Source organism: Natrix helvetica (genome assembly GCF_964273705.1).
Source record: "Natrix helvetica genome assembly, chromosome: 7".
Classification (NCBI taxonomy): Eukaryota; Metazoa; Chordata; class Lepidosauria; order Squamata; family Natricidae; genus Natrix; species Natrix helvetica.
The window spans coordinates 7,941,714-7,969,041 of NC_138558.1; the positions used below are offsets into that span (position 1 = coordinate 7,941,714).

At 42.3% G+C, this 27,328-nt stretch overlaps 1 protein-coding gene across 1 annotated transcript; it reads left to right on the plus strand.

Annotated features, from left to right (window-relative positions):
* The first annotated feature begins 4,408 nt into the window (after positions 1-4,408).
* LOC309395854 (C-X-C motif chemokine 11-like) lies at positions 4,409-11,367 on the plus strand. Its single transcript, XM_081960446.1, has 4 exons — positions 4,409-4,648; positions 7,057-7,183; positions 10,320-10,389; positions 11,244-11,367. The coding sequence occupies exons 1-4, from the start codon at positions 4,588-4,590 to the stop codon at positions 11,286-11,288; spliced, it is 303 nt and encodes a 100-aa protein (XP_081816572.1). The 5' UTR covers positions 4,409-4,587; the 3' UTR covers positions 11,289-11,367.
* The last annotated feature ends 15,961 nt before the right edge of the window (positions 11,368-27,328 follow it).

Genomic DNA, 27,328 nt, shown 5'->3' on the forward strand with positions numbered 1-27,328 from the left:
AATATTTCATTCTTCGGGGAGTGGCTTCCCACAGTTGATTGATTTAACCGTTTGCCAGGATTTGCTTAACAACGGTGAGGGAAAAAGTTGTAAAATTGTGACTTACTTTACAACAGCCTGGGTTAGCAATGGAAATTCTGGTTCTGCTTGTGGTCACAAATAGAAGATTATCTGCATTAGAGCCTACCTATACCAATGTAGTAGGAGTCTGGTATTTTATTAGTTTCAGTTCGGATGTTGCTCAACTCCAGCCAAGTCTGGGCAAAATTTCTTCTGTTTCCTTAGTTGGCCTACGTCAAAGAGGTGTGATAGGAGCTTTCCTCTTACCCAGGCAAAGAAACAGTCGATTTCCCTGAAGTGGTTGTCTTTCACTGTCTCCTCAAGCTATAACATAGTACCGGTAGTCCTTATTCTGACCTAGACATTCCAAGAGCCTGAAGCAAACTCCTGGTCCCGACATAAATCCCTTTTATTAATTTGCTGTGAATTCTGCTCATTCACATCCAGCAAAGTCTTTCAAGGGAGGATTTATAGTCACAGACCTTCTCTAGTTTGGAGAGTGCCAGGCCGATATCTGCAGAACCTGGCAAGGAGTCTCAGAGAGTCATGAACCAATTAAGCGAACAAATTGTCTCCTGCAAACTCCACTCCCCTTTCGCTCCTCTTTTATTTCCTCTGGGAGGGGCCATTCATCGTCCACCTGTGGCCTTACTCCCAAGTCGGCCCCTGTTCTTTAGCTGTTCCCTTCGTCTGGCAACTCTGCGCATGCGCACACTGGGAACAGGCTCCAGCTGTTCGTCTGCCTCACTGATGTCCGACTCTGAAGGCAGCTGATAACTGGCATACGGCTCTGGTCCCCCCTCTGCCTCTGACACAGATCCCTCACCAGAACCTTCCCCAGACTCCAGGACTGGCCCATCTTCCTCCCCAACCTCCTCCCTGTCCGAATCTGCTGCCAGCTCTGCTGGCCGCTGGTGAGCCACAACACTCCTCGACTTACAACAGTTCCTTTAGTGACCGTTCAAAGTTACAACGGCACTGAAAAAAGTGACTTATGACCGCTTTTCCCACTTACAACCGTTGCAGCATCCCCATGGTCACATGATCAAAATTAAGATGCTTGGCAATTGATTCATATTTATGACGCTTGACATATGTCCCGGGAACGCATGGTCCTTTTTTGCGACCTTCTGACAAGCAACATCAATGGGGGAATCCAGCTTCACTTAACAACCGTGTTACTAACTTAACAGCCGCAATGATTTGCTTAACAACGGTGGCAAGAAAAGTCATAAAATGGGGCAGATGTTTCACTTAGCAAATGTCCCACTTAGCAGCACAAACCTTGGGCTCAATTGTGGTCGTAACTCGAAAACTACCTATACTTAGTAGACTGGCAGGCAATAAAGAAGCTAGATTATTTTTTCGGAATTATGGCACGTTATTGTTATCTTCCCTTCTCCTTGATTCCTCCCAATAAACTCCTTTTACTGTATATCACTGTTGCCTATATTGGTAGACCTTTGAAAGGGACTTTCTCATTCAAACTTTCCCTGTTTATCTAACCACGTGATTGCACAGCTGCTCCTTGTGTTTAGCGACTGGTCCTAAGTTTATTAAATTCTATTATTTCCTGCCTTCTTTTCTGCTTGTCTGGAGCTAGATGGCAGGAAAAAGAATCCAGAATATCTAAATTCTCCCCCGACAGACAAAATGGACTAGGAGCCGCAATAAATTGTCTATTTCCTGAGGAAGCCTTGCCATGGGGAATTTAAATTATACTTTCTCAGTCCCACCTGCGTTTGGGTTAAAATATTCAAATTCTTTCAGACACGTATCTGGGCTCCAGTCCTTTCTAGCGGATAACCTGGCATTGCCCAAGTATTTATTTATCTCAGTCCTGAATTAGATAGGAATGGTGATGTCAAGTGGCAACGTAATGGGCTGACCTCCCTCCTTCCATTAACGTTGCCACAATTCCTGAAGAGGCGATTTCGTCGACAATTAAATTAGTCAGAAATGTTTTCCCTGCGCCCCCCAGGAGCGTAATTTCTAATGTTGGATTTTCCCCCTTACCAGAGGGAGCCCCCTTGTGGAGTACTGTGAAGCCGTTACCGTGGCAACTCCAGTAGAAGTCATTTAAGGCAGTAAGTAGAAGCCATTTTCAGGCACAACAGGCTGTATCTTAACCGAACACTCCCCCCCCCCCCCCGAGGGGTGTAGGGGTGTCTTACCCCCACAGTATTTGTTTCTAGAGAGTAAATCATCGATGCACCAAGTTTGGTTGAAATTGCTCGAGGCGTTCCAGAGTTATGCTGGAACATACACACATACACACAGCCATTTATATATATAGAGATTGTTATTATTATTATTTATTCAAGCGCAGGATACTTGAATGGAAGAATAAAAGTCTTTCCTGTAACATCCTAGGAACCATTCACACAAACACATCAGCCCCAGATGCTGCAGCCATCAAGGAGCAAAAGCTCTACTGTCAATCAGATTAGGGTCTTTAAGGGGACATTTTAGAGATAAAATTGAGTGCAGTTCATTTAGTGACCATTTGACGTTGCAACAGCACTGAAAAAAGTGACTTATGACCGTTTTTCGCTCTTGCAACAGCATCCCCATGGTCAGGTGATCAAAATGAAGACGCTTGGGGACTGACTCACATTTATGGCCGTTGTAGTGTTCCGGGGTTATGTGATCCCCTTTGGTGACCTTCTGACGGGCAAAGTCAATGAGGAAATCGGATTCACTTAACAACAATTTGTTAGTTAAATCGGTGTTGCTAATTTAACAAGTGAAGTGGTTCGCTTCACAACAATGGCAAGGAAGGTTATAAAATGGAGGAAAACACACTTGACAAATGTTAGCAACAAAAGTTTGGGACTCGATTGTGGTTGTAAGTTGAGGACTACCTGTACAGGTAGTTCTCAACTTACAACAGCTTGTTCAGGGACCATTTGAAGTTACAACAGCCCTGCAAAAAGTGACTTACGACTATTTTTCACGCTTAGACAGTAGCAGCATCCCCCTGGTCACGTGATCAAAACTTAGATGCTTGGCAGCTGATTCACATTTATGACCATTGCAGTGTCCCGGGGTCATGGGATCTCCTTTGGCGACCTTCTGACCATCAAAATGGGGGAAACAAGATTTCACTTAACAACCATGTTACTAATTTAACATCTGCAGTGATTCACTTAATAACTGTGGCAAGGAAGGTCATAAAATGGGGCAAAACTCAATTAGCACATGTCTTACTTAGCAGTAGAAATTTGGAGGCTCCATTGTGGTCGTAAGTCGAGGACTACCTGTAGAGGCGATTTGCCTTCCTTGCTAAACATATAAAAGACAGATTGATGTGGTGTCCGTTTCTGAACTTTAGAAAAACAAATATTTAACCTGGGGGAGAGAGAGAGAGAGAGAGGGAGATTTGGCAAAGGACAAAGGAAGGTTTTCCCCAAGATTTCCACTCTCAACTGCATTTCAAGATAATAATTGTATTTATAGGCAGTTCCTGGATTAAGAACAAGATCCTATAAGTCAGATTTTGTATATAAATTGGGAGTTGTGCTTAGACATGGACTGCTTGTATTTTTTTTAAAAAAACTTGACAACTTTAAGTTGGGTGGACTTCACCTGAACTAGAACAAATAGGTGAATTAAAGTGAGTTAGAGAACAACATTACTTCAAGATACCAGTCTAACTTTCAACGATGGAAGCATTAATATAGCCAAATATTATGAATAGGGGAAATATTGTGAGATATAAAGATATCCAGACTGAAAAAGGGGAGCTAAAAACTAAACAAGATCTAGAAAAACAAGGGATCAATGTGGATTGGTGTACACAATTGCAAATACAATCTAGGTATGAAAAAGTTGCTAAATTATATGGTTTTTATACGGAATTGACAGAATTAGATAAGACATTAACAGGAACAAAAGAGAGGATTTTCTTTTTTAAAAAGAAAAAAAAACTTGACAACTTTAAGTTGGGTGGACTTCACCTGAACTAGAACAAACAGGTGAATTACACTGAGCAACAAGTCTCGATTCATGCTTTGTGCCGAAATGTGGTTTACTTAATGACAACGTTTTGAATAAAATGCAAACCACCGGCTTCCCACAACCTAAACCACATCCTAGCTTCTAATATCAAGATTCCAAACACTGGATGACCAGTGATTTAAATGAAGAGGAAAGATGCTACTCTCTCAAGCCGATTGCCAGGGGATTCCGTAGAAAGGCCTGCAACGGCTTTAGAAAAATTAGAAAAAAATGGGGGGGGGGGAAGGAAAAGCAGAGGGGAAAGAGTAGAACGAAAAGCAAAGTGCCTTTCGTTTGTTTTGGGGGAAAAGAGAAATAAACAGTTGTGTGTGGGTGTGCTTGCGTTAGGAGGACTACGAAAGGATTTATTTGCTGAGAGGACAATGAGTGGGAAATGAAAGTGAGTAGGATGGGAATTCCCTAAAGAGCAACAGTGGGTGAATTCAGGCAATAAATTAGCTCTTCACCAGCTCAGGAACAACCATTCTCTCTCTGGATCACAAGCAGGAAAGGAGACTCAGCGCAGACATGAGCAAAAAAGCTGTCTTCACCGTCCTTGTTCTGGTTTGCTGCGTGGCTGTCCTTCAAGGTAAAACAACTTTTACTTTATGGTTCTTGAAGGGAGGTATTTCCAAGCTCAACCCTTTCAAGACCCCTTTCCTGCTTCTCGCTCCTTCGTCCTTCCTGCAAGTTTCTCTTGTAACCTTTTTGTAACCTAGAAATAAGGAGAGATTTCCTTGATTAGTGGAACGATTTGCTTCCAGAAGTTATGGTTGATCCAACATTAGAGCAAGAAGACAGGGGACAGCCATGTGCCTTGAAAGGGTAGAGCGTCTCCGGCTCGAGCGAGGGGGTTGGACTAGAAGACCTCCAAAGTTCCCTTCTGAACTCTTGTTAGTCTGTTATTCGGGGTCTCCTCCTTCTCTATTCCGGGTCCTCTGGGAGGTCCTCTGTTTCTAGCTTCCAAGTGGGGAAAACAGAGTTGAAAGGATCTGTGTTAGGAAAATAAGATTTGCTTGATGGGAACAGGGTCAAGAGAAGTCAGCTGTGGAGTCCACCAGAATACAGGAAGGTGTTAATGGGTGAAAACATTCATGAAATCTATGCAATTTATTTGTTGCCTCTGTCTGAGAAATTCTTAGTTTCAAGGTTCCTGGTTTGATTTTTCCCTAATCAAACAAGATAGTTTTGCCTTTCTTTCTTTCTTTCTTTCTTTCTTTCTTTCTTTCTTTCTTTCTTTCTTTCTTTCTTTCTTTCTTTCTTTCTTTCTTTCTTTCTCTCTCTCTCTCTCTCTCTCTCTCTCTCTCTCTCTCTCTCTCCCTGCCTTCCTTCCTTCCTCTCTCTCTCTCTCTTTCTCTTTTTCTTCTCTACTCTCTTTCCCTCACCTCCCATCTCTCTCCTCTCCTTTCCTATTTCTTCCACACTCCAGTCCATGGAAAAATCTATCTCCACAGAGCTGGTCCCAGGTGCCCAAAGATTTAGAGGCAGCTGCCTTAGACGATTGTGACTGATGCGTGAATAATTTACAAGGAAGTACTGGTGCAAAATTCAAAAGTGGTTAGAAGAAATTACTGAGCGAAAAATAGAACTCAAACCAGAAGCATTCTTACTAGGACTACTGGATCAAAAAATGGACAAACAATCTCAATACATAATCATACATATACTCACAGCAGCCAGGATTGCCTTCGCACAAAATTGGGGGAAAAACTAATACACCCTCAGATGAAACTACAATCAGGAAAATACTTGAGTGTGCAGAAATGGACAAAATGACAATAGAACTAAAAGAAAGAGAAGAATCAGACTTTTATAATGTTTGGAATAAAATATACAAGTGGCTAGAAATCAAAAGCCAAAACTTTGGAGATACAAATAATGAATATTACTATAAGTGTTCATACTATGCTTGTTGCATCATAGGACAAGGCTATAGTAATAGGAAGGCAATGCAGAAGAGCTTAAGATACAGAAGGATCTTGACAAACTTGAACATTGGGCACTATCTAATAAAATGAAATTCAATGGTGAAAAGAGTAAGGTTCTACATTTAGGCAACAAAAATGGAATGCACAGGTACAGTATAGGTGGTACCTTGCTCAGTAGTAGCAACTGTGAAAGGGATCTTGGAGTCCTAGTGGACAACCATTTAAATATGAGCCAGCCGTGTGCAGCAGCTGCCAAAAAAGCCAACACAGTCCTAGGCTGCATCAACAGAGGGATAGAATCAAGATCACATGAAGTGTTAATACCACTTTATAATGCCTTGGTAAGGCCACACTTGGAATACTGAATTCAGTTTTGGTCGCCACGATGTAAAAAAGATGTGGAGACTCTAGAAAGAGTGCAGAGAAGAGCAACAAAGAGGATTAGGGGACTGAAGATTAAAACATATGAAGAATGGTTACAGAAACTGGGTATGTCTAGTTTAATGAAAAGAAGGCCTAGGGGAGACATGATAGCAGTCTTCCAATATCTCAGGGGTTGCCACAAAGAAGAGGGAGTCAAACTATTCTCCAAGGCACCTGAGGGTAGAACAAGAAGCAATGGGTGGAAACTAATCAAGGAGAGAAGCAACTTAGAACTGAGGAGAAATTTCCTGACAGTTAGAACAATTAATCAGTGGAACAACTTGCCTCCAGAAGTTGTGAATGCCCCAACACAGGAAGTCTTTAAGAATATGTTGGATAGCCATTTGTCTGAAACGGTATAGGGTTTCCTGCCTAGGCAGGGGGTTGGACTAGAAGACCTCCAAGGTCCCTTCCAACTCTACTATTGTATTGTATTGTATTGTAAGGGAGAATTTTAAAAGCTAGGTAGGAAAGCCGATATTAAAAGCTGTAAAATTACTCTATATTGTTATGTATGTTCCGTGTTTTGTTTTGTTTTATTGTGTTTTTTTCCTTGTTGTGTCTTTTTTACTGTTTTTGAAGATTAAAACATTCAATAAAAATTATTTCAATTTTTTTTTTACCTTTTCTAAATGATCCCTTGCAGGATTGCCCACCTCCCCCCGGGGGCGCTGTTTTTGCAAAACATCAGGAGTGCTGTTCATGAACATGGACCGTGTGGTGAAAGTCGAATATCACAGGTCAAGCAGCAGCTGTGAACAAGAGGAAGTTCTGTAAGTAGCTGAGCCGAATCCTGCTGCCTTCTCCCGTTGAAGCTATTGAATTGCTCTCTAGGTAGTCCTCGACTTACGACCGAGTCCCAAATTTCCGTTGCTTAGTGAGATGGTTCTTACCACTCCCCTTTTAGGACCGTTTTTGCCACAGTTGTTAAGTGAATCCCTGCAAGCGTTCAAGTTAGCAACACCGTTGTAAAGCAAATCCGGCTTTCCCATGGACTTTGCTTGTCAGACGGTCGCAAAAGGGGGTCACATGATCACTGCAACCGTCATAAGTACATGCCAGTTGCCAAATGCAGGAATTTTGATCATGTGACCAAGGGAATGGGTTCTTTTTTTTTTTTTTTGCTGAAACAAAGCGGAAGTATTAACTTGCAATCTAGGGGTTTGAGGATTAGAAAGTATGAACTATGGAAAGAAGGAAACTGTCTTGTAACCTTTAAGAGAGAGGTTAAAATATAAATAAACGTAACTGCCATTTAAAAAGTTGGAAACCACCATATAACCTTTTCTTTTCCTTTTGTCTTTGCCTTCTCCTTCCTTATTTGCACTTTTTTCAGTTACTTATTTCTTTTCTTTCTTTTCCTTACATTTTCTTTCTTTTTTTAAATGCATCTTGTTATCCTTTTTAAAAATTCTGTACATGGGTGCCTATATATCTCTTGAAAAAGCAGCAAAGCTATGGGACTTGAACCTAGTCTATTTTCCATATTCCATATCCCCATGTTAAAGCAAAGTTTGATGCCATTGTTTGTATGTATCTATAAACGTATGTATGATTCTCTCTTTGTGTCTCTATCTCTCCTTCTCTCCCTTTCTCTCTTTCTCCAAAAGTTGCCCTTTGCGCACAGTAGAGTTTTCTGCCCCCCAGATGTTCCCAGCTGTTTCTGTCCCTAGATTCCATCTGATTGGGGGTGGAAAGCTGAGTGATCTCAGAAATAGCCTGGGATTTATAGCCCCCAGCCCCATTTTTCTGCCTTGCATAGATTCTTACTAGTTTGTCCTGTCGCTCCTTTTCTCCGAAGGGGAGAAATAATAATAATAATAATAATAATAATAATAATAATAATAATAATAATAATAATTATTATTATTATTATTATTATTATTATTATTATTTTCTCCTTTTACTTCCTGTTCTCCTACTTAACTCGCAGTCTGTGAGACAGATAGGAAACACACACACAGCCAATGCTCTTGTTGGCAAAGAGCAGTTTTACAACACTGCCTCCTAAATCTGCAGCATGAGCCATGCGCCAAAAGAGAACCAGTCCCACTACCCTCTGACAGATAATTAAAAGGAGAAGTCAAACTACCTGGTTTAAAAACAAAACTTGAAAGCAACCAAATTCCTTTCGTTGCTTTCAATGGTCACGTAACTGCAAACAAAGTAAGACAGAGAAAACCTCAAAAGACCCAAGGTGAGGTTTCAAACAAATGCCCTAAAAGGAAAAAAAAAAGACAAATTCATTTATTTTATTCAGTGCATAGAATACACACTAAGCCTTACGAGCAGACCATCAAATAATTAATTCGCACAATAGCTGGCAGGGACAAAAGTAAACCACAGAATTAAGAAAGCATTTATTCCCAACAATCAAATGTCTAATTGTAAAGTCATGGTGTGAAACACACATCTATATCTTATTTAGAACAAATCTTTCGAACGACTCCTGTTTTGATCTCCTGGAATTTTTCAGATTTTTTTTTATTGATCACTCTTACCACATTACCAGAACTATATAAATATAGCTAATATGATATATATTATTTTATTTGTACTAAAATGTGGATAGAAGGGGAATATTTTTTAAATATAATAGTGGCATAATTAAAAGTTAGAATAGAGATGGAAACTAGAGAGAGGGGGATTAATGGAATACACATTTTTATATAATGTGAAGTAATAACAAGAGGAGAAATCAGAACTTGAGTGATGGTCGTATTAAGCATATTTGAATAATATGATGATTGGCATAAAAATAACATTGAAATATTGAATAATTAAATAAGAGTATAACAACATAAATATGTGTATTATTATTAGAACCATATAAGTCTGTTAAATGTAATGAATATGATTATTAATATTTTAGTTGTAGTAAAAGGAATGACACAGACTATGGTGATTGGCATAAAAATAACATTGAAATATTTAATAACTAAATAATGAAAGATTATAGTTCAACAAAAATATGTGTATTACCAAAACTATATAAGTTTGTCAAACGTATGAAATATGATGAATATTACTTTATTTGTACTAAAATATAAGGCATTCAGGTGCCACACCTGAATTACAATAATACAATACAATAGTAGAGTTGGAAGGGACCTTGGAGGTCTTCTAGTCCAACCCCCTGCCTAGGCAGGAAACCCTATACCGTTCCAGACAAATGGCTATCCAACATCTTCTTAAAGACTTCCAGTGTTGGGGCATTCACAACTTCTGGAGGCAACTTCTGTTCCACTGATTAATTGTTCTAACTGTCAGGAAGTTTCTCCTCAGTTCTAAGTTGCTTCTCTCCTTGATTAGTTTCCACCCATTGCTTCTTGTTCTACCCTCAGGTGTTTTGGAGAATAGTTTGACTCCGTCTTCTTTGTGGCAACCCCTGAGATATCGGAACCCTGCTATCATGTCTCCCCTAGGCCTTCTTTTCATTAAACTAGACATACCCAGTTCCTGCAACCGTTCTTCATATGTTTTAGTCTCTAGTCCCCTAATCATCTTTGTTGCTCTTCTCTGCACTCTTTCTAGAGTCTCCACATCTTTTCTATATCGTGGCGACCAGAATTGATATGTTTGTAAAAAAAATTAAAAAAACGTAAAGATGATATTACCGTCTTTACCTGTTCCAGTAGCCAGATGTCTAGTTTAGATTTTTTAAAATTCCAAAGTTGTCCCCTGGAGATTTATGCTGGAAGTCTTGCAGATGGTTTCCCTAGTTATGCCTCATGTCTTCCTTGTTTGTGGTCAACGGTTGTGGTTTATGTTGAGTTTGCAGCTGGCAATCTGAAGAGGTTGGAAGGCAGGCGAATGGGGCTTCAAAACAGTGGCATCAATTAATGATGAATATTAATAACATCCAACAATCCATTTGTCTAATTTTTTCTCTAATTTGTATATATGCAGGCTGTTCCTTAGAAACAACCGAAGACGCTGTCTGAATCTGAATGGGGACCAAGGCAGGAGAATTAAACTGGTAAGCAGTGATCATTTTGGTGAAGCTTTAGCTGCATTCGTGTTTTTTCCAAGGACCAATAAATCAAGCTGGAATGAGAAAAGAAAGAATGAGGAAAGGACTGCAGCTAGCAGTCAGCTGAAGTAACTGTGAAAGGGATCTTGGAGTCCTAGTGGAGGACCATTTAAATAGGAGCCAGCCATGTGCAGCAGCTGCCAAAAAAGCCAACACAGTTCTAGGCTGCATAAACAGAAGGATGGAATCAAGATCACGTGAAGTGTTAATACCACTTTATAATCCCTTGGTGAGGCCACACTTGGAATACTGCATTCAGTTCTGGTCGCCAGGATGTAGAAAAGATGTGGAGACTCTAGGAAGAGTGCAGAGAAGAGCAACAAAGATGATTAGGGGACTGGAGGCCAAAACATATGAAGAACGGTTGCAGGAACTGGGTATGTCTAGAAAGAAGGACTAGGGTAGACATGATAACAGTGTTCCAATATCTCAGGGGTTGCCACAAAGAAGAGGGAGTCAAACTATTTTGCAAGGCACCTGAGAGTAGAACAAGAAGCAATGGGTGGAAACTAATCAAGGAGAGAAGCAACTTAGAACTGAGGAGAAACTTCCTGACAGTTAGAACAATTAATCAGTGGAACAGCTTGCCTCCAAAAGTTGTAAATGCCCCAACACTGGAAGTCTTTAAGAAGATGTTGGATAGCCATTTGTCTGAAACGGTATAGGGTTTCCTGCCTAGGCAGGGGGTTGGACTAGAAGACCTCCAAGGTCCCTTCCAACTCTGCTATTGTATTGTATTGTATTGAAGTAGCCTGCAATACTGTGCTCTAACCACTGCACTACCTATGCTTTCTTTACAGGCAATTCTAGAAGAAGACATTGCCAACCAAAGAAGTTCAAGCTGAGTTTTAGAAAAGCTGCTTCACAAATGCTTCACTTCCTAAAGACATCTAATCAGCTTCTGAAGGACATCTATGGCATCCATTGGGAGCCACTGGCCCAACAGCGTTATTCTTATCCAGCTGCTGGGGTTTAGAAGTAACACCCAAGTACTTCCTGTTGGAATTTATTAAAGCAAGTACAAGAGTGACGCAACGAGCCAACTTGTCTGTCATTTTCTCTTGATTTTGACATCTCTGACCATGGAAGACCTTCATTGTTACCAATCTAACGAGCCAGGACAATGTGATACGGGCATCCTTCATTCCTGAATAGCTTATGCTTGTTACACCAATGCAGATGGTCCTCGATTTACAACCACAACCGAGCCCAACATTTCCGTTGCAAAGCGAGACCCGTTAAAAATGAGCTTTGTCCCATTTTACGACCTTCCTCGAACACAAGGGAGTCATTGCCACCATTAAGTTAGTAACTCGTTCAAATCTGGCTTCCTCTTTCACCTTGCTTGTCAGAAGGTCGCAAAAGGGGACGCTGCAACCGTCATAAATATGAGTTAAGTTGCCAAGTATCCAAATTTTAATCACAGTGACCTTGGGGATATACAGTGGTGGTAGGTGTAAAAAATTGATCATGTCCCTTTTCTCAGTGCCATTTTAACTTTGAACGGTCACTAAATGAATGTAGGTTGTAGGTCAAGGACTACCTAGATTTCATGCTTGTTAATAGGCTTCTGTTTCTGATCCTGAACTGTGTGTGTTGTAATGTTGCAGTCCAAGCTTTATGACTTTTTTTTAGTAGCGTTGCAATTTTGTGTGCAATGCTATGTGTGCAAAATTGCGTGCAATGTGTGCGTAAGTCAAAGAATGGAGTCCATGACACCATAACACACCATACATCCCATCGAGTCCTCTCTGGACACCTATGTATATAGTCTACTATAGTTAAAGTGTATATTTCTTCAATATTTCAATAAATCTTATTCTGCTATTCTTTGTCTGGCTTTTATTCACACAGTATGTCCTCAAAATACATTTAACCTGATAATAATAATAATAATAATAATAATAATAATAATAATAATAATAATAATAATAATAATAATCTTTAATTTATAGACTGCACCCTTTCCTAAACAGGACTCGTGGCGGTGTACAGACATATTAAAACAATGTAAATACAAAAATATAGGTAGATATACATAAATAGACAGAGGAGGTAGGTTATACACTGTACAATAGATTAAAATTCAAATATAAATTAAAATTACCCTTAAAAATTACCCCAAAATAAGGTGTTTGCCAGGAGGTTGAAGGTGGGACTATAAATCAGCCAGACCAGCTAATTGGAACAGGTGGGTCTTAAGTTTCTGTCGGAAGGAGCGGAGGTCGGTAGTAATTCTAATATCGGGGGGGGAGGTCATTCCAGAGGGTTGGGCCCATCACAGAGAAGGCTCTACTCCTGGGCGCTGCCCGTTGACACTGCTTAGTGGACGGCACCCGGAGGAGTCCCTCCCTGTGGGAGCGGATAGGTCGCAGGGATGTATGAGGTGAGATGCGATCCCGCAGGGAGGGACTCCTCCTTATGATGACTGAATAAACCCAAAACCTTGGGTTCTCACATACGGAAAAGATAAATTGACCAAACTGGCTGACTTACACCACATGCACATCTGACACAAAACAAAATTTTGCCCTTGTAGAAATGTAGCATCCAGGTTTGTATCTGATCTTGTTCAATTCACAGTGCTTGTATTTTTCAACCAATATAAAGTCTCAGGCACAATACAATACAATAATACAATACAATACAATACAATAGTAGAGTTGGAAGGGACCTTGGAGGTCTTCTAGTCCAACCCCCTGCCTAGGCAGGAAACCCTATAACAAATTTGACATGGTTTTAAATGTGTGTATTTGTATTTCACTTGCAGTATATTTTTGTTGGAAATCTTCCTTCCCTTCCCTTCCCTTCCCTTCCTTTCCTTTCCTTTCCTTTCTCCTTTTCTTCCCTTCCTTTCCCTTCAGAGGATATAATATCCAGTGGCTGAATGACTGTGCATTACAGTAAAGAAAAACCAAAGCATATTATCATATAGCATAGATCAATAGCCTACATAAAAAAGAAACATTTTCTTACCTATCTAAATCTCAGAAACTGATTCTTTCATTATTGATAACATAACCTGGATGCTGGAATCTCAAACAATAAACTTACCATACTGGCTGACGTCCACAAGTCTTAAAGCTACCAAGTTTGAACACCCCTGGGGTTTTTTTTTCTAAAGGGTTAGGGGTGCAAGGGTCTTGTAACTCGACAGCTTTAAGACTTGCAAACTTCAGCGCCAGAGTTCCTGAGCCAACATGACTGGAGGAGGAATTCTGGGAGTTGAAGTCCACAAGTCTTAAAGCTGCCAAGTTTGAACACCCCTGGGTTTTTTTTCTAAAGGGTTAGGGGTGCAAGGGTCTTGTAACTCGACAGCTTTAAGACTTGCACACTTCAACGCCAGAGTTCCTGAGCCAACATGACTGGAGGAGGAATTCTGGGAGTTGAAGTCCACAAGTCTTAAAGCTGCCAAGTTTGAACACCCCTGGTTTTTTTTTTCTAAAGGGTTAGGGGTGCAAGGGTCTTGTAACTTGACAGCTTTAAGACTTGCGTGCTTCGACGCCAGAGTTCCTGAGCCAACATTTTGGTTGTTAAGCAAGAGCGTTGTTAAGTGAGTTTCACCACATTTTACAAGTTAGCCACGCCCACCCAGTCAAATGGCTGGCAAGCTATTCCCATCCAGTCACATGGCTGGCAAGCCACTCCCACCCGGTCACATGGCCGGCAAGCCACTCCCACAAAGCAGGCCACACCTACAGAAGAGATCCTAAAAATTTTTGAAACCCACCACTGGTTTAGATCAATAGCCTACATAAAAAAGAAACATTTTCTTACCTACCTAAATCTCAGAAACTGATTCTTTATTGATAACATAACCCGGATGCTGGAACCTCAAACAATAAACTTACCATATTGGCTGAGTTACACAACATACACATCTAACATACAAAAAAGCTTTGCCATTGCAGAAATGTAGCAATAGGATTTGTATCTGGTCTTGTTCAATTCACAGTGCTTGTATTTTTCAACCAATATAAAGTCTCAGGCACAAATTTGACATGCTTTTAAATGTCTGCGTTTGTATTTCACTTGCAGTATATTTTGGTTAGGGACACGGTGGCTCAGTGGCTAAGATGCGGATCTTGTCGATCAGAAAGGTCGGCAGTTTGGCGGTTCGAACCTCTAGCGCCGCGTAAGGGAGTGAGCTCCCGTTACTTGTCCCAGCTTCTGCCAACCTAGCAGTTCGAAAGCATGTAAAAAATGCAAGTAGAAAAATAGGAACCACCTTTGGTGGGAAGGTAACAGCGTTCCATGTGCCTTCGGCTTTTAGTCATGCCGGCCACATGACCACGGAGACATCTTCGGACAGCGCTGGCTCTTCAGCTTTGAAACGGAGATCAACACTGCCTGCTAGAGTCGGGAACGACTAGCACATATGTGCAAGGGGAACCTTTACCTAGATTTTGGTTGGGAAATTACATCATCTGACAGCTGAGGCATCTGCACGAGGGTTTAAAAAAATCAAGATGGCATCCACAAAGAGTTCAAAGCCGCCATCTTGTCATTTTTTATCTCAGCCAAAGAAATGATCAAAAATTAGGAAATGGAGCATGGACCTTCCTTTCTTTCTGTGAAACTAGCTCAAGACTGTTTTCCTTTTGAAGCTAGATTTGACATAGCGTGGGTTTAAAAATTGCAGGCTTGGAAAAATAAACATATAAAAGAAAAAAGATAATTTGTACTTGAGCCAAAGAATACAAGATAGAGGACTGCTAATATTTCAACTCATGCTAAAGGAAAAATAAAGATATTGGGAGCTGTGTTCTTTGCCTGATTAAATTAGCTGTCACTCTGTGGTCCTGTTTCATTTCAAAATGAAACTAATTAAAAATAATAATTGTGCTCCTTTGTCATCTCTGCTTTCCGAGGGAACTGGCTCCTCACTGGACATCGATCAGAGCTTTGGAGATTAGAAATTCCCAAATTCCTAGCCAGCACAAGAAAAATTCAGCTCTAGATAGGATTACTAGACGTTCTCCATCCAGCAGACGTAGCCTTAAAATTCAACATTGTACAGGCAGTCCTCAATTTATGGCCACGATTGAGCCCAAAATGTATGTGGCTAAGTGAGACATTTGTTAAGTAAGCTTTGCCCCATTTTACGACCTTACTTGCCACCGTTGTTAAATGAATCATTGAAATTGTTAACAGATTAACAGAGTTGGAAGGGACCTTGCAGGTCATCTAGTCCTCTGCTCAAGACCTTACATCTGCCTCTACCTAGGATTGAACTCACAACTTCCTGATTGTGAGTCGAGAGCTCCCCCTCTAGGCCACAGCAGCAAGTTATTGTATTGTGCAGCAAATTGTTAAGTGTTGGACACACAGTTGTTAAGTGAATTTGGCTTCCCATTGACTTTGCTTGACAGGAGTTATGATGTTACTACATGCCCCAATTACATGCGTGTGTAAACGGGGCACAGTTGGAACAGCAGTGTCATGACGTGTAAATGGACTTTCCATAGTGAAATTCAAAGGCACTTTTAATATCTGAAAACTTTCCCAATTTTTCAACAAAAGCAATTTTTGGAATGTAGCATACGTAATCCTTGACTTACAATCATTTGTTTAGTGACCGCTGAAAATTACAATGGCACTGAAAAAAATCACTAACAATAGATCCTCACAGTTATGAAAGTCACAACATCTCCCTGATCACATGATCAAAACTGCCATGTATTTAGGATGGTTGCAGCATCCCAGGGTCATGTGACCTTCCCAGACAGCTTTCAACATAAAAAGTCAAAGAGGGAATACAGATTCCTTTAACGACCAGATAGTTCACTTAACAACTGCAGTATTTTGCTTAACTATAGCAGAAAAGATTCATAAAATCAGACGCAACTCACTTAAAAACTACCTTAAAGGAAAAGTTCCCCCCATACATATGTGCCTAGAATTCCCGACTCTAGGGGGCATTGCTCATCTCCGTTTCAAAGCCGAAGAGCCAGCGCTGTCTGAAGACGTCTCTATGGTCATGTGGCCGGCATGACTCAATGCCGAAGGCGCATGGAACGCTGTTACCTTCCCACCAAAGGTGGTTCCTATTTTTCTACTTGCATTTTTACATGCTTTCAAACTGCTAGGTTGGCAGAAGCTGGGACAAGTAATGGGAGCTCACTCCGTGACATGGTACTAGGGATTCGAACCGCCGAACTGCCGAATTTTTTGATTGAGAAGCTCAGCATCTTAGCCACTGAGCCACCACACCCCTAAACTGCCTTAGCAACTGAAATTTTGGTCCCAATTGTTGTTGTAAATCAAGGGCTACCTCTACTGGCAGGTTCTCAAATGGATCAAGACTCATAAGATGTTGACATCTCCAACTCCTTTGTTACCAATGGAGAAAAAACTCACAATTACCAGACATAGAGGAAAGCTGCACTCTAACATATTCCTGGAAATAACTTTGTGGATGGAATTCATCTATTGACCCTGTTTGCACGACTAAGACTCGAACAGGAATGGTCATCAGATGATTTCAGGTTGCATCCAGCAACTTAAACTAGTAATCCACTCAATGACCCCGCCAAAAAAAAGATGGATGGTGGTTTGACCCAGTTCCCCAAGCACGATAAACCCTCAATCATTACTTTATTAGGAGCGCCAGCAGCCCCAGTAAAAAGTCTCTCACCCACATCAGGCTAACAAGTCTCTCCGGCCAGAAGATGAATAGTTGTCTGTCACATCTATTCATCTCCGCCCCTGCCTTTTATCCCCAGACCTAGGGTGGGGCTTCTCTAGCAGTGGTGGCTCTTCTGTCCCAAGGACCAGCCCATAGATTTCCACTGCTCTCCTCTCCTCTCCTCTGCTGCATCTATTCATCTCTGCCTCCTGCCTTTTATCCCCAGAGCTAGGGTGGGGCTTCACTAGTAGTGGTGGCTCTTCCGTCAGAAGGACCAGCCCATGGATTTCCACTCCTCTCCTCTCTTCTGCCTTCTGTGCGTCTGCATGTCAGGCACTGGACCCAGCTGTCTGTTCCTCCTCTTCCTCATCAGCCACCTCCAGACTGGGGGCTGTTGATTCTCCATCTGAGAGCTGACGGACGGCCCAGACTCCGCCTCCGCCTCCGTCTCCCTGGCAGCTCCATTCCCTCTTCCCAGTCAGAGCTCTCAGGTTGCCTTGATGCTGACCCCCCCCCCATGCTTCCTCCTAATCTGATTCTGCTGCTGGAGGGGCTGTCAGCCGACAGGCCACAACAGATGGAAAGGAAATACGTCAAGGGCATCACGAGAGACTTACAAGGAAATACAATACAGGTAGCCATCAACTTACAACCTCAGTTGAGCCAAAAATTGCTATTGCTGAGCGAGACAGTTATTAAGCGAGTTTTGCTCTATTTTATGAGGTTTTTTTTGGCCAGTGAATTAACTGAATCACTGCAGTTATTCAGTTAGTAACAAGTTAGATGGGGTAATGGATAGGCACACACAGGCTCAACGGTAACAACAGCTCTTAATTAAGTACAACAAGTGAGAACAATCCAGCGAAGGTTGAGTCTGACAGCAGCCCTTTTATAGGGAGCTGTCATACCCTTCAACCAATACAATACAATACAATACAATACAATAGTAGAGTTGGAAGGGACCTTGGAGGTCTTCTAGTCCAACCCCCTGCCTAGGCAGGAAACCCTATACCATTTCAGACAAATGGCTATCCAACATCTTCTTAAAGACTTCCAGTGTTGGGGCATTCACGACTTCTGGAGGCAACTTCTGTTCCACTGATTAATTGTTCTCACTGTCAGGAAATTTCTCCTCAGTTCTAGGTTGCTTCTCTCCTTGATTAGTTTCCACCCATTGCTTCTTGTTCTGCCCTCAGGTGCCTTGGAGAATAGCTTGACTCCCTCTTCTTTGTGGCAACCCCTGAGATATTGGAAGACTGCTATCATGTCTCCCCTAGTCCTTCTTTCCATTAAACTAGACATACCCAGTTCCTGCAACCGTTCTTCATATGTTTTAGTTTCTTTTAATTAGGTTGAAACCATGGGAACTCTTAGAGTCAGTTTTCACTAGATCCGTGCCAATAGGATATTTCCAATAAAGCTATTGAGAACTTCAACTGCTTCGGAGTTTTGCTTGATACAGGATTATTACTTGGAGCCCTACACGACGTGAACTGAATTCTGTTCAAAATATTCCAGGGTTCTTACGAGAAATAGCAACCAGAATCCTCAGATTGCCTTAATTAAGATAATATCTTTGGCTTCCCCTTAATGTGTCTGGCAGTCAGATTCCTTCCTTTTCTTTGAAAACAGAGATTTCTCCTAAAAACCAGATGTGGTTTCAGTTTCAAGATTGTTGTGAGTTATCAGCAAAGAGAGGGAAAAGAAAAGGGAGGCTATGTTGATTGTCTGATAATTTTTTTAAAAAAAAAACTTTTTTAAAAAAATGACCAGAATTAATTTAAATGGCTTTTCTCCTAAATGCATATTAAGAGGGAGCCGTTCAAACTATTAGATATAAAACAGATGTCAAGACTCTGGAAAGAGGGCAGAGAAGTTCACTCTTTCCAAAGTCTCAACATCTTTTTTATATTAGGGTGTTGGAGGCTAAAATATATGAAGACCAGTTTCAGGACAGGGGTGAATTTCTGCCGGTGTTGCTGCAGGATCTCTTCGCATGTGCTATGCGTGCACAGTTTCCCTCTATTGGGTGTTTTATTTTGCCAGAAATCAGAAATAAACCGCGGAAACTGGATGTTGTGGCCCACCAGCGGCCTGCAGAGCTCGCAGCAGAGTCAGACAGTGAGGAGGTTGGGGAGGAACATGGGCCAGTCCTGGAGTCTGGGGAAAGCTCGGACGAGGGCTCTGCATCGGAGGGCCAAGGCCATCTGGGAGTTATGTGCTGCCTCCAGAGCCTCTACTTGTATATTAGTGAAGCAGAGGAACAGGGTGAGCCTGTTCCCAGTACGCCAGAAGGCAAGAACAGTCAAGACAAAAGGGGCGACTTGGGAATAAGGCTTGGAGATGATTTGTCCCTCCTATAAGACATAAAGGAGGAGCAAAGGCATGTGAGCTTTTGCAGGAAGCAACTTTTAATTTAATGCTTCTATACCGCCCCCTCTCCCGAAAGGGACTCGGGGCGGTGTACAGTTCATACAAAATATAACCAGATACAATAAAATTAAATATGTACAGTTGACAGTTGACATGGAGGAGGTTAAAATGTCGTTAAAAGAACTGTACAAAGCAGATTAAAATAAATTCAAACCCCTAAAAACAAATACAGTGAATTAAAAAACCCCTAAAATAACCAGATATAGTACGTTTGCCAGGAGGGACAGTTGAATTATGCCAGGCCTGCTAATTGGAACAGGTGACTTTGTTCTTTTTGGTCGGTTTAAAGTCCGAAGCTCTGTTTTGCCTCTGTGCTCCGTGTGGCCTTGCAAAGCTAGTTGTCAATTAGGTCTGTGGCAGTGTTTCAAGGGAGATAAAGGTGGGTGCTCCTTATCAGCCTCATCCCGAAGGACTGTAGCAAACGTCTGTCAGACTCTTTACAAACTATTTGTGACTCATTATGGGCTGTGAATGAACATAATTCACAGCTATTGAAATATAAAGAAGGTTTTTGGGATTAGGATGTTTTTTACGGTCTCAGGAAGCCTAGGTCAAAACACTGGATGTGATGGCCTCCTCAGACACTGTCCCATACACCTCACTGCCATAAGCTTGGAGGAGGATGAACCGGTCCTAGGGACATGCGGGAGAGGGGGGAATGTGACATGTCCGAAGGTGACTCCAAGCCAGGAGGAAGCGCGGTGGAGCGGTTGCAGGGGGAGTGACCACATGAACAGCTGACCGGGCCCAGGACATTTGAAGAGAGCTGTAGCAGAACAGCTCTGTGATTTCGGGCAGAGAGAGATGCAGCTGCAGGCAGCCAGCATGGATGAGGAAGAATAGCCTCCTGAAGCCAATCCGAGAGCACGCGGGGCACAGAAGAGGCAGGAGCAATAGCGGTCAGCCCAGCTACCTGCAAAGCAGAATAAACAAATGCTTGTAAACCAAGGATTACCTGTATATTTTTTAGTTATGAAAAAAAAATACAGAAAATTATTTTTTTAAAAAACCCTAATCCTTTTCTTTTATGATTTGACATCAGTAATATTTCTTTACTTTATCATAGCTTAAAACCGGCACAATTATAGACAATGAAAGCAATCAGAGGAGTATATTTCAAACTTGGCAACTTTAAGATGCGTGGACGTCACTTCAAAAACAGCGACTACAATAGTAGCAATGGCGCCTAGACTTATATAGCACTTCATAGTGCTTTATAGCCCTCTCTAAGTGATTCACAGGGTCAGAAAATTGCCCCCCAACAATCTGGCTCCTCATTTTACCGACCTTGGAAGGATGGAAGGCTGAGTCAACCTTGAGTCGGTCAAGATCGAACTGCTGGCAGTTGGCAGAATCAACCTGCAATACTGCAATCTAACCAATGTGCCACTATGGCTTCCTTCCTTACTTCTCATTTCCATTCTTTCCTTTTTATTTCCATTCCTTCTTTCTTGTCTTCCTTCCTTACTTCTCATTTCCATTCTTTCCTTTTTATTTCCATTCCTTCTTTCTTGTCTTCCTTCCTTCCTTCCATCCTTCCCAATAGCATTTAGATTTATATACCATTCCACAGTGTTTTACAGCCCTATCTAAGTAGTTTACAGAGTCAGCCTATTGCTCCCAACGATCTGGGTCCTCATTTTACCCACCTTGGAAGGATGGAAGTTTGAGTTCAATCTTGAGCTGGTCAGGATTGAACTGCTGGCAGTCGGCAGAATTAGCCTGCAGTACTGCAACCTAACCACTGCATCACCATGGCTCTTCACTCAAAAAACGATGAAAGAAACTGACCAACAGATTCTTGATTCGTACTTTGTACCATGATTTATTTAACTGCATCCAGTTTTAGTCACCACACTATAAAAAAGAGGTTAAGACTCTAAAAAGAGTGCAGAGGAAAGTAACCAGGATGATTAGGGGACTGAAGACTAAAACATATGAAGAACGGTTGCAGGAACTGGGTATGTCTAGTCTAGTGAAGAGAAAGACCAGGGGAGACATGATAGCAGTCTTCCAATATTTGAGGGGCTGCCACAGAGAGGAGGGGGTCAAACTATTTTTCCATGAAGGCCAGACAAGGAATAATGGATGGAAACTGATCAAGGAGAGATTCAACCTGGAAATGAGACATTTCCTGACAGAACAATCAACCAATGGAACAGAATTTGCCTTTGGAAGCTGTGGGAGCTTCATCACTTCCGACTTTTAAGAAGAGATTGGACTGCCATTTGTCAGAAATCGAATAGGGTCTCCTGCTTGAGCGGGGGGTTGGACTAGATGACCTACAAGGTCCCTTCCAAATCTGTCAATCTGTTATAAACTGTTTCGAATAAACCACAGTCCACTGGGTTCAAATGGTCAAATCGAAACCCTATCCCGGCTTGAGTGCCAAAATCCCAAACATTGGATCCTCATTGTATTAGATAACTCCTGGGGCATTCATTATCCAAGGCTTAGGAATAGAGACAGCTAGAGACCAATAGAACAAATGGTAGAATTATTACTAAAATGTTTATTAGATGATATTTCTTATTATCCCGCCTTGCCCTGCCTTCTCCTTTAGTGAAAATGTATAAAGCTTTCTTAATCCTTTGTTCTTGGTTTTTTGCCTTTTGACCAGGAACTCTTTTCCTTGGAGTACTCCAATAAAAAGCAATCAGAAAACCTGCACCTGATTTCTGGCGTCCATCATTGGCTTTGGCACCAGGCTCTGACCCGAACTGGGGACAACTAGAAGGCCACAAAAGGGGATGATGTGAACACGGGACAATGCAACCGTCATAAGTATGGACCATTTGCCAAGCATGCAAATTTTGATCACGGGAGCACGGAGAATTGCAACGGTATGAAAAACAGTTGTAAGTCACTTTTGTCAGTGCCACTCTAGCTCTGAACAGATGTTGGACCACATGGTTGTAAGTTGACGACTTTCTGTAGTGCAGTTACCAAGTGAATTGAATTCCCTTCAATTGCCAAGTTCTTACAAGAAACAAGAACCAGAACCCACCGATCGTCTTACTGAGAATGTCTAGGTTTTCCCCTTAAAATTCTGGCAATCAGATTCCTTCCTTTTCATGGAAAACAGATATTTCTCCTAAAAGCCAGATTCAGTTTCAGTTTCAAGATGATGGTGAGTCATCAGCAAAAAAAGAATAGAAAGAAATGTAAGCTACATTGACTGTCTGGCTATTTAAAAAAAAAAAAAAAAAAAACTAAATGGCCAGAATTAATTAGATTTTTTTTCCTAAATGCAAACTAAGGGAAACTCTTAGATATAAAAAGTTGTTGGGACTCTGGAAAGAGTGCAGAGAACAGCAATTAAGATGATTAATTAAGGGGTCTTTAGGCTAAAACACACGAAGAATGGTTGCAGGAATTTGCGTTGTCTAGTTTAATGAAAAGAAGGACCAGGGGAGACCTGATAGCAGTTTCCCAATATCTCAGGGGCTGCCCCAAAGAAGAGGGAGTCAAGCTATTCCCCAAAGTGTCTGAGGACAGGACAGGAAGCAATGGATGGAAACTAATCCAGGAGAGAAACAGCCTAGAATTAAGCAAAAGATTCCTGTCAGTGAAAAAATAATAATCAGTAGATAGCTCGCCTCCAGAAGTTTTGATGCTCCATCATTGGAGGTTTTAAGAAGATATTGGACAGCTATTTGTCTGAAATGGTATAGGGTTTCCTGCTTGAGCAGGGGGTTGGACTAGAAGACCTCTATTGTCCTTCCAACTCTGAAGAGAAGGAGGAGGAGGAGGAGGAGGAGGAGGAGGAGGAGGAGGAGGAGGAGGAGGAGGAGGAGGAGGAGGAGGAGGAGGAGGAGGAAGCTCCAATTTGCTACTCCAAATTTGCTAGTCTTGATGCTAGGCATCATTTAGAATGACTATTTTCTTTAAGACAAAGTAGTCTAGTGACACATAAGCAGTCCTCGACTTACAACCATTTGTTTAGCGACCATTTGAAGTGACAACACTGCTGAAAAAAGTAATTGTATGATTGATCCTCACGCTTAACAATCATCGCAACTTCCCCATGGTCACATGATCAAAATCCTTGGTGGTTGGAGAAGACACATGGTCTCCATTGATCGTACGATATAGTAGACATCAGCTACTAGATAGGTTGTCCTCAATTGACGACATATGCGCAATCAGAATTTCCATTGCAGAGTAAGATGGTTGTTAAACGAGTTACATCCAGTTTTAGGCCCTTTTTTGCTTGTTCAACAAATCATACTCCTTGTTAAGTGAGTCGTGCAGTTGTTAAGTATTTCCCCCTTTGTGGCAACGATCACATGACCCCAGGACAACACAACTGTTGTGAATACATGCCGATCAGGGGTGGGTTTCAAATTTTTTTTACTACAGGTTTGGTGGGCGTGGCTAGATGGGGGCATGTGACTGAGTGGGCATGGCCAGCTTGACATCACTCACGCACACTCAGTCACATGACCCCCTCAATAAGCCATGCCCACCGAAACGGTGGCGAAAAGTTTTGATCGGCGGGGGGGGGGGCGCGCTCCAGCCTCCCCGGCGCTAAGGCAACGCCTGCAAACTACCCAGTAAGAAAAAAAAGTTGTTGTCCTCCCCGGCCCTCAAGAATACTGTTTTCCCGGGCCCCCAGGAACAATGCCCCTGGTTTTGCAAAAAATATGGTGGAAAATGGGCCATTTTTCACAAACACAGGGGCATTTTTCCCGTCCCCCAGCCCTGCTGAAGCCTGTAGAGTGCTTCTGGAGGCTGGGGGAAGGCAAAAACTCCTCCGTTTTTGCAAAAAAAAAACCAGCCCATCGCTGCGACTTCTCTGGGACTGGCATGCGCACACCATTAAAAGAGGGGGTGGGATTACATTTTTTCAATGAAGATTGTTCTGCGCATGTGCACAACAGAAAATAAGGAAGGCAGTGCCCAGGATAGAACTGGTATGGTCACATATCCGGCCGGGTGACCACCTATTCGGCTGAATTGGTCCAAACCGGTAAGAACCCACCTCTGATGCCGGTTGCCCACTGCCCACATTTTGATCATGTGACCTCATTGGGATGGTTGGATGGCCATAAGTCATGTTTTTAGTGACCGTAACTTCAAACCGCCACTAAACAAATGGTTGTAAATCAAGGACTACCTGTACTGTTTGATCGATGAATGTAGCTGCTCAACTTGTTGAGCAAGTAAACAATTTAGGTGCATCCCTTTCCTGCCACAAATGTTAAGTGAGTCCCTGCAGTTGTTAAGTTGGTAACAGAGTTGTTAAATGGATCAGCTTCCTCCACCACTGACTTTGTCGGTCAGAAGGTCACATCAGGTGATCACATGATCCTGGGAGGTTGCAACGGTCATAAATGCTCTGAAGGTGCTTTTTTTTTTTCCAAGAAGCAACTGGACTTTCTTATTAGTCTTGGAGGACGTTTTGCTTCTCATCCAAGAAGCTTCTTCAGCTCTGACTGGAGAATGGAAGGATTGAGACTCCTGGCAGACATCTGGTCATTTGCATTCTTTTAGGGCAGGGGTGTCCAAACTTGGGAACTTTAAGCATGGCTGGCTGGGGAATTCTGGGAGTAGAAGTCCACAAGTCTTAAAGTTCCCAAGTTTGGACACCCCTGACTTACACCAACACCAATTTTAAGGATGAACACAAACAAAACATACATGAAGCAATGGTTATGTGCAGACATTATGATTCACATTTGCAAAGAATAAAGTTCTTTGTCGAGCTGAATTCTAATGAATTCATTTATTCATAGATTAAGTCTTAAAGTTCCCAAGTTTGGACACCCCTGTTTTAGGGAGTCCTTGAAGCCACCTGGAGGTTTATTTGTGTCTTCGGAGTCACCTGAGTGGTGCAAATGGATGTGGAGGTTTTTTGGAACGGCTGAAAGGACTGTGTTGTAGACTGGAGATAGGTGATGTCGTATCCCTCCACCTCTGGTGAGAGAGGGCTGTTCAGTTTTGACATAGATGGCCCGTTTTCCGACTTCCAGTGGGCTCAGTAGGTCTGTTTTCACCCTCCCAAGCCTCCAGAGGCCTTGGAGGCTGGGGAGGGTGAAAAATGGCCCAATAAGCAGATTGGAAGTTTGGGGACGGACGTCTGGGGCTGCCTGTTGGGCTGTTTTTCTCCCTCTGGAGGCTTCAGGAGGCTTCCCTAAAGTCCGTTCCCGAACTTCCGGTTTGTGCATTGGACGGTTTTTCCTTCTCCGGAGGCTTCAGGAGCTGGAGCTGACAGGATAATGCCCCGCGTGCCCTCAGAAATGGCTCCATGTTCCACCTGTGGCATGTGTGCCATAGATTCGCCATCATTGTCCTAATGGATTTGTTCTCCTATGTTGTGCCATGCATTTGTGAAGTGGTTGTTTTGTTTCCCCCAAAGTACAGATCTGCACACGTCTCACTGCATGGCACTGCATCAGTGCTGGGTTTCAAATTTTTTTAGAACCTCTTCTGTAGGTGTGGCCTGCTTTGTGGGAGTGGCTTACCAGCCATGTGACTGGGTGGCCGTGGCCAACTTGTAAAATGTGGTGAAACTCATTTAACAATGCTCTTGCTTAGCAACCAAAATGTTGGCTCAGAAACTCGGGCATTTGAAGCACGCAAGTCTTAAAGCTGTCAAGTTATAAGACCCTTGCACCCCTAACCCTTTAGAAAAAAAAACCCAGGGGTGTTCAAACTTGACAGCTTTAAGACTTGTGGACTTCAACTCCCAGAATTCCTCCTCCAGTCATGTTGGCTCAGGAACTCTGGCATTGAAGCGTGCAAGTCTTAAAGCTGTCAAGTTACAAGACCTTGCACCCCTAACCCTTTAGAAAAAAAACCCCAGGGGTGTTCAAACTTGGCAGCTTTAAGACCTGTGGACTTCAACTCCCAGAATTCCTCCTCCAGTCATGTTGACTCAGGAACTCTGGCATTGAAGCGTGCAAGTCTTAAAGCTGTCAAATTACAAGACCCTTGCACCCCTAACCCTTTAGAAAAAAACAACCCCAGGGGTGTTCAAAGTTGACAGCTTTAAGACTTGTGTACTTCAACTCCCAGAATTCCTCCTCTCACTCTTCATCTTGATGATGTGAGGACGGGCAGGGGGAGGGAGCTGGAACCAGTTCTAGACGGCACTGTAGAATTGTGGAACCTCTTCTATAGAAGAGGTTAAAACTGGCAGGAACCCACCCCTGCACTGCATATACCACATTGCTCAGTTTGTGTCTGGGTGTTTTATCCTTGGGGCGGGTGTACAACCCTTACGCCTTAGTGTATCCTTGGGTTTAAAGTGTGCTCGTATGTTGTGTTGCCTGAAGATCCTCCCGAGCTTTTCAGAAATGCCTGCAACGTACGGAATGATAACATTTTTAAAAAAAGGACCTTGGGCACAGCCGTGACCCGGATTGACCGAGAATCTCCATAGACAAGCGCCATAAATATGAATCTGTTGCCAAGCGTCTGAATTTTGATCGCATCACCGTGGAGAGGCTGAAAAGGTCGTTAAGTGTGAAAAACAGTCCTAAGTCGCTTTTTCCCCCAGTGCTGTTGTAACTTTGCACGGTCACTTAATTAATTGTTATAAATCAAGGACATTTTAATTCAAGGCTTGCAGATGTCAGCAAAGACAAAGAGAGCTTGAGAGGATTCTAATCAGAACTGAAAGTGAAAGCTCTCCATTTCCTAAAACAGGATGTTTTTCCTGGTATTTGCAGTCCGGTGGGACTTTCCTTTCAGGAATTAAGAGGACCAATCAGCTTTCAGGAGGGAAGAATTCCCTGGCTATAAATCCAAAGCCATTGCTGCTAGAAAGGAAGCTCTTCAAGAATTCTGCTAGAAAGGAAGCTCTTCAAGAATTCAAGA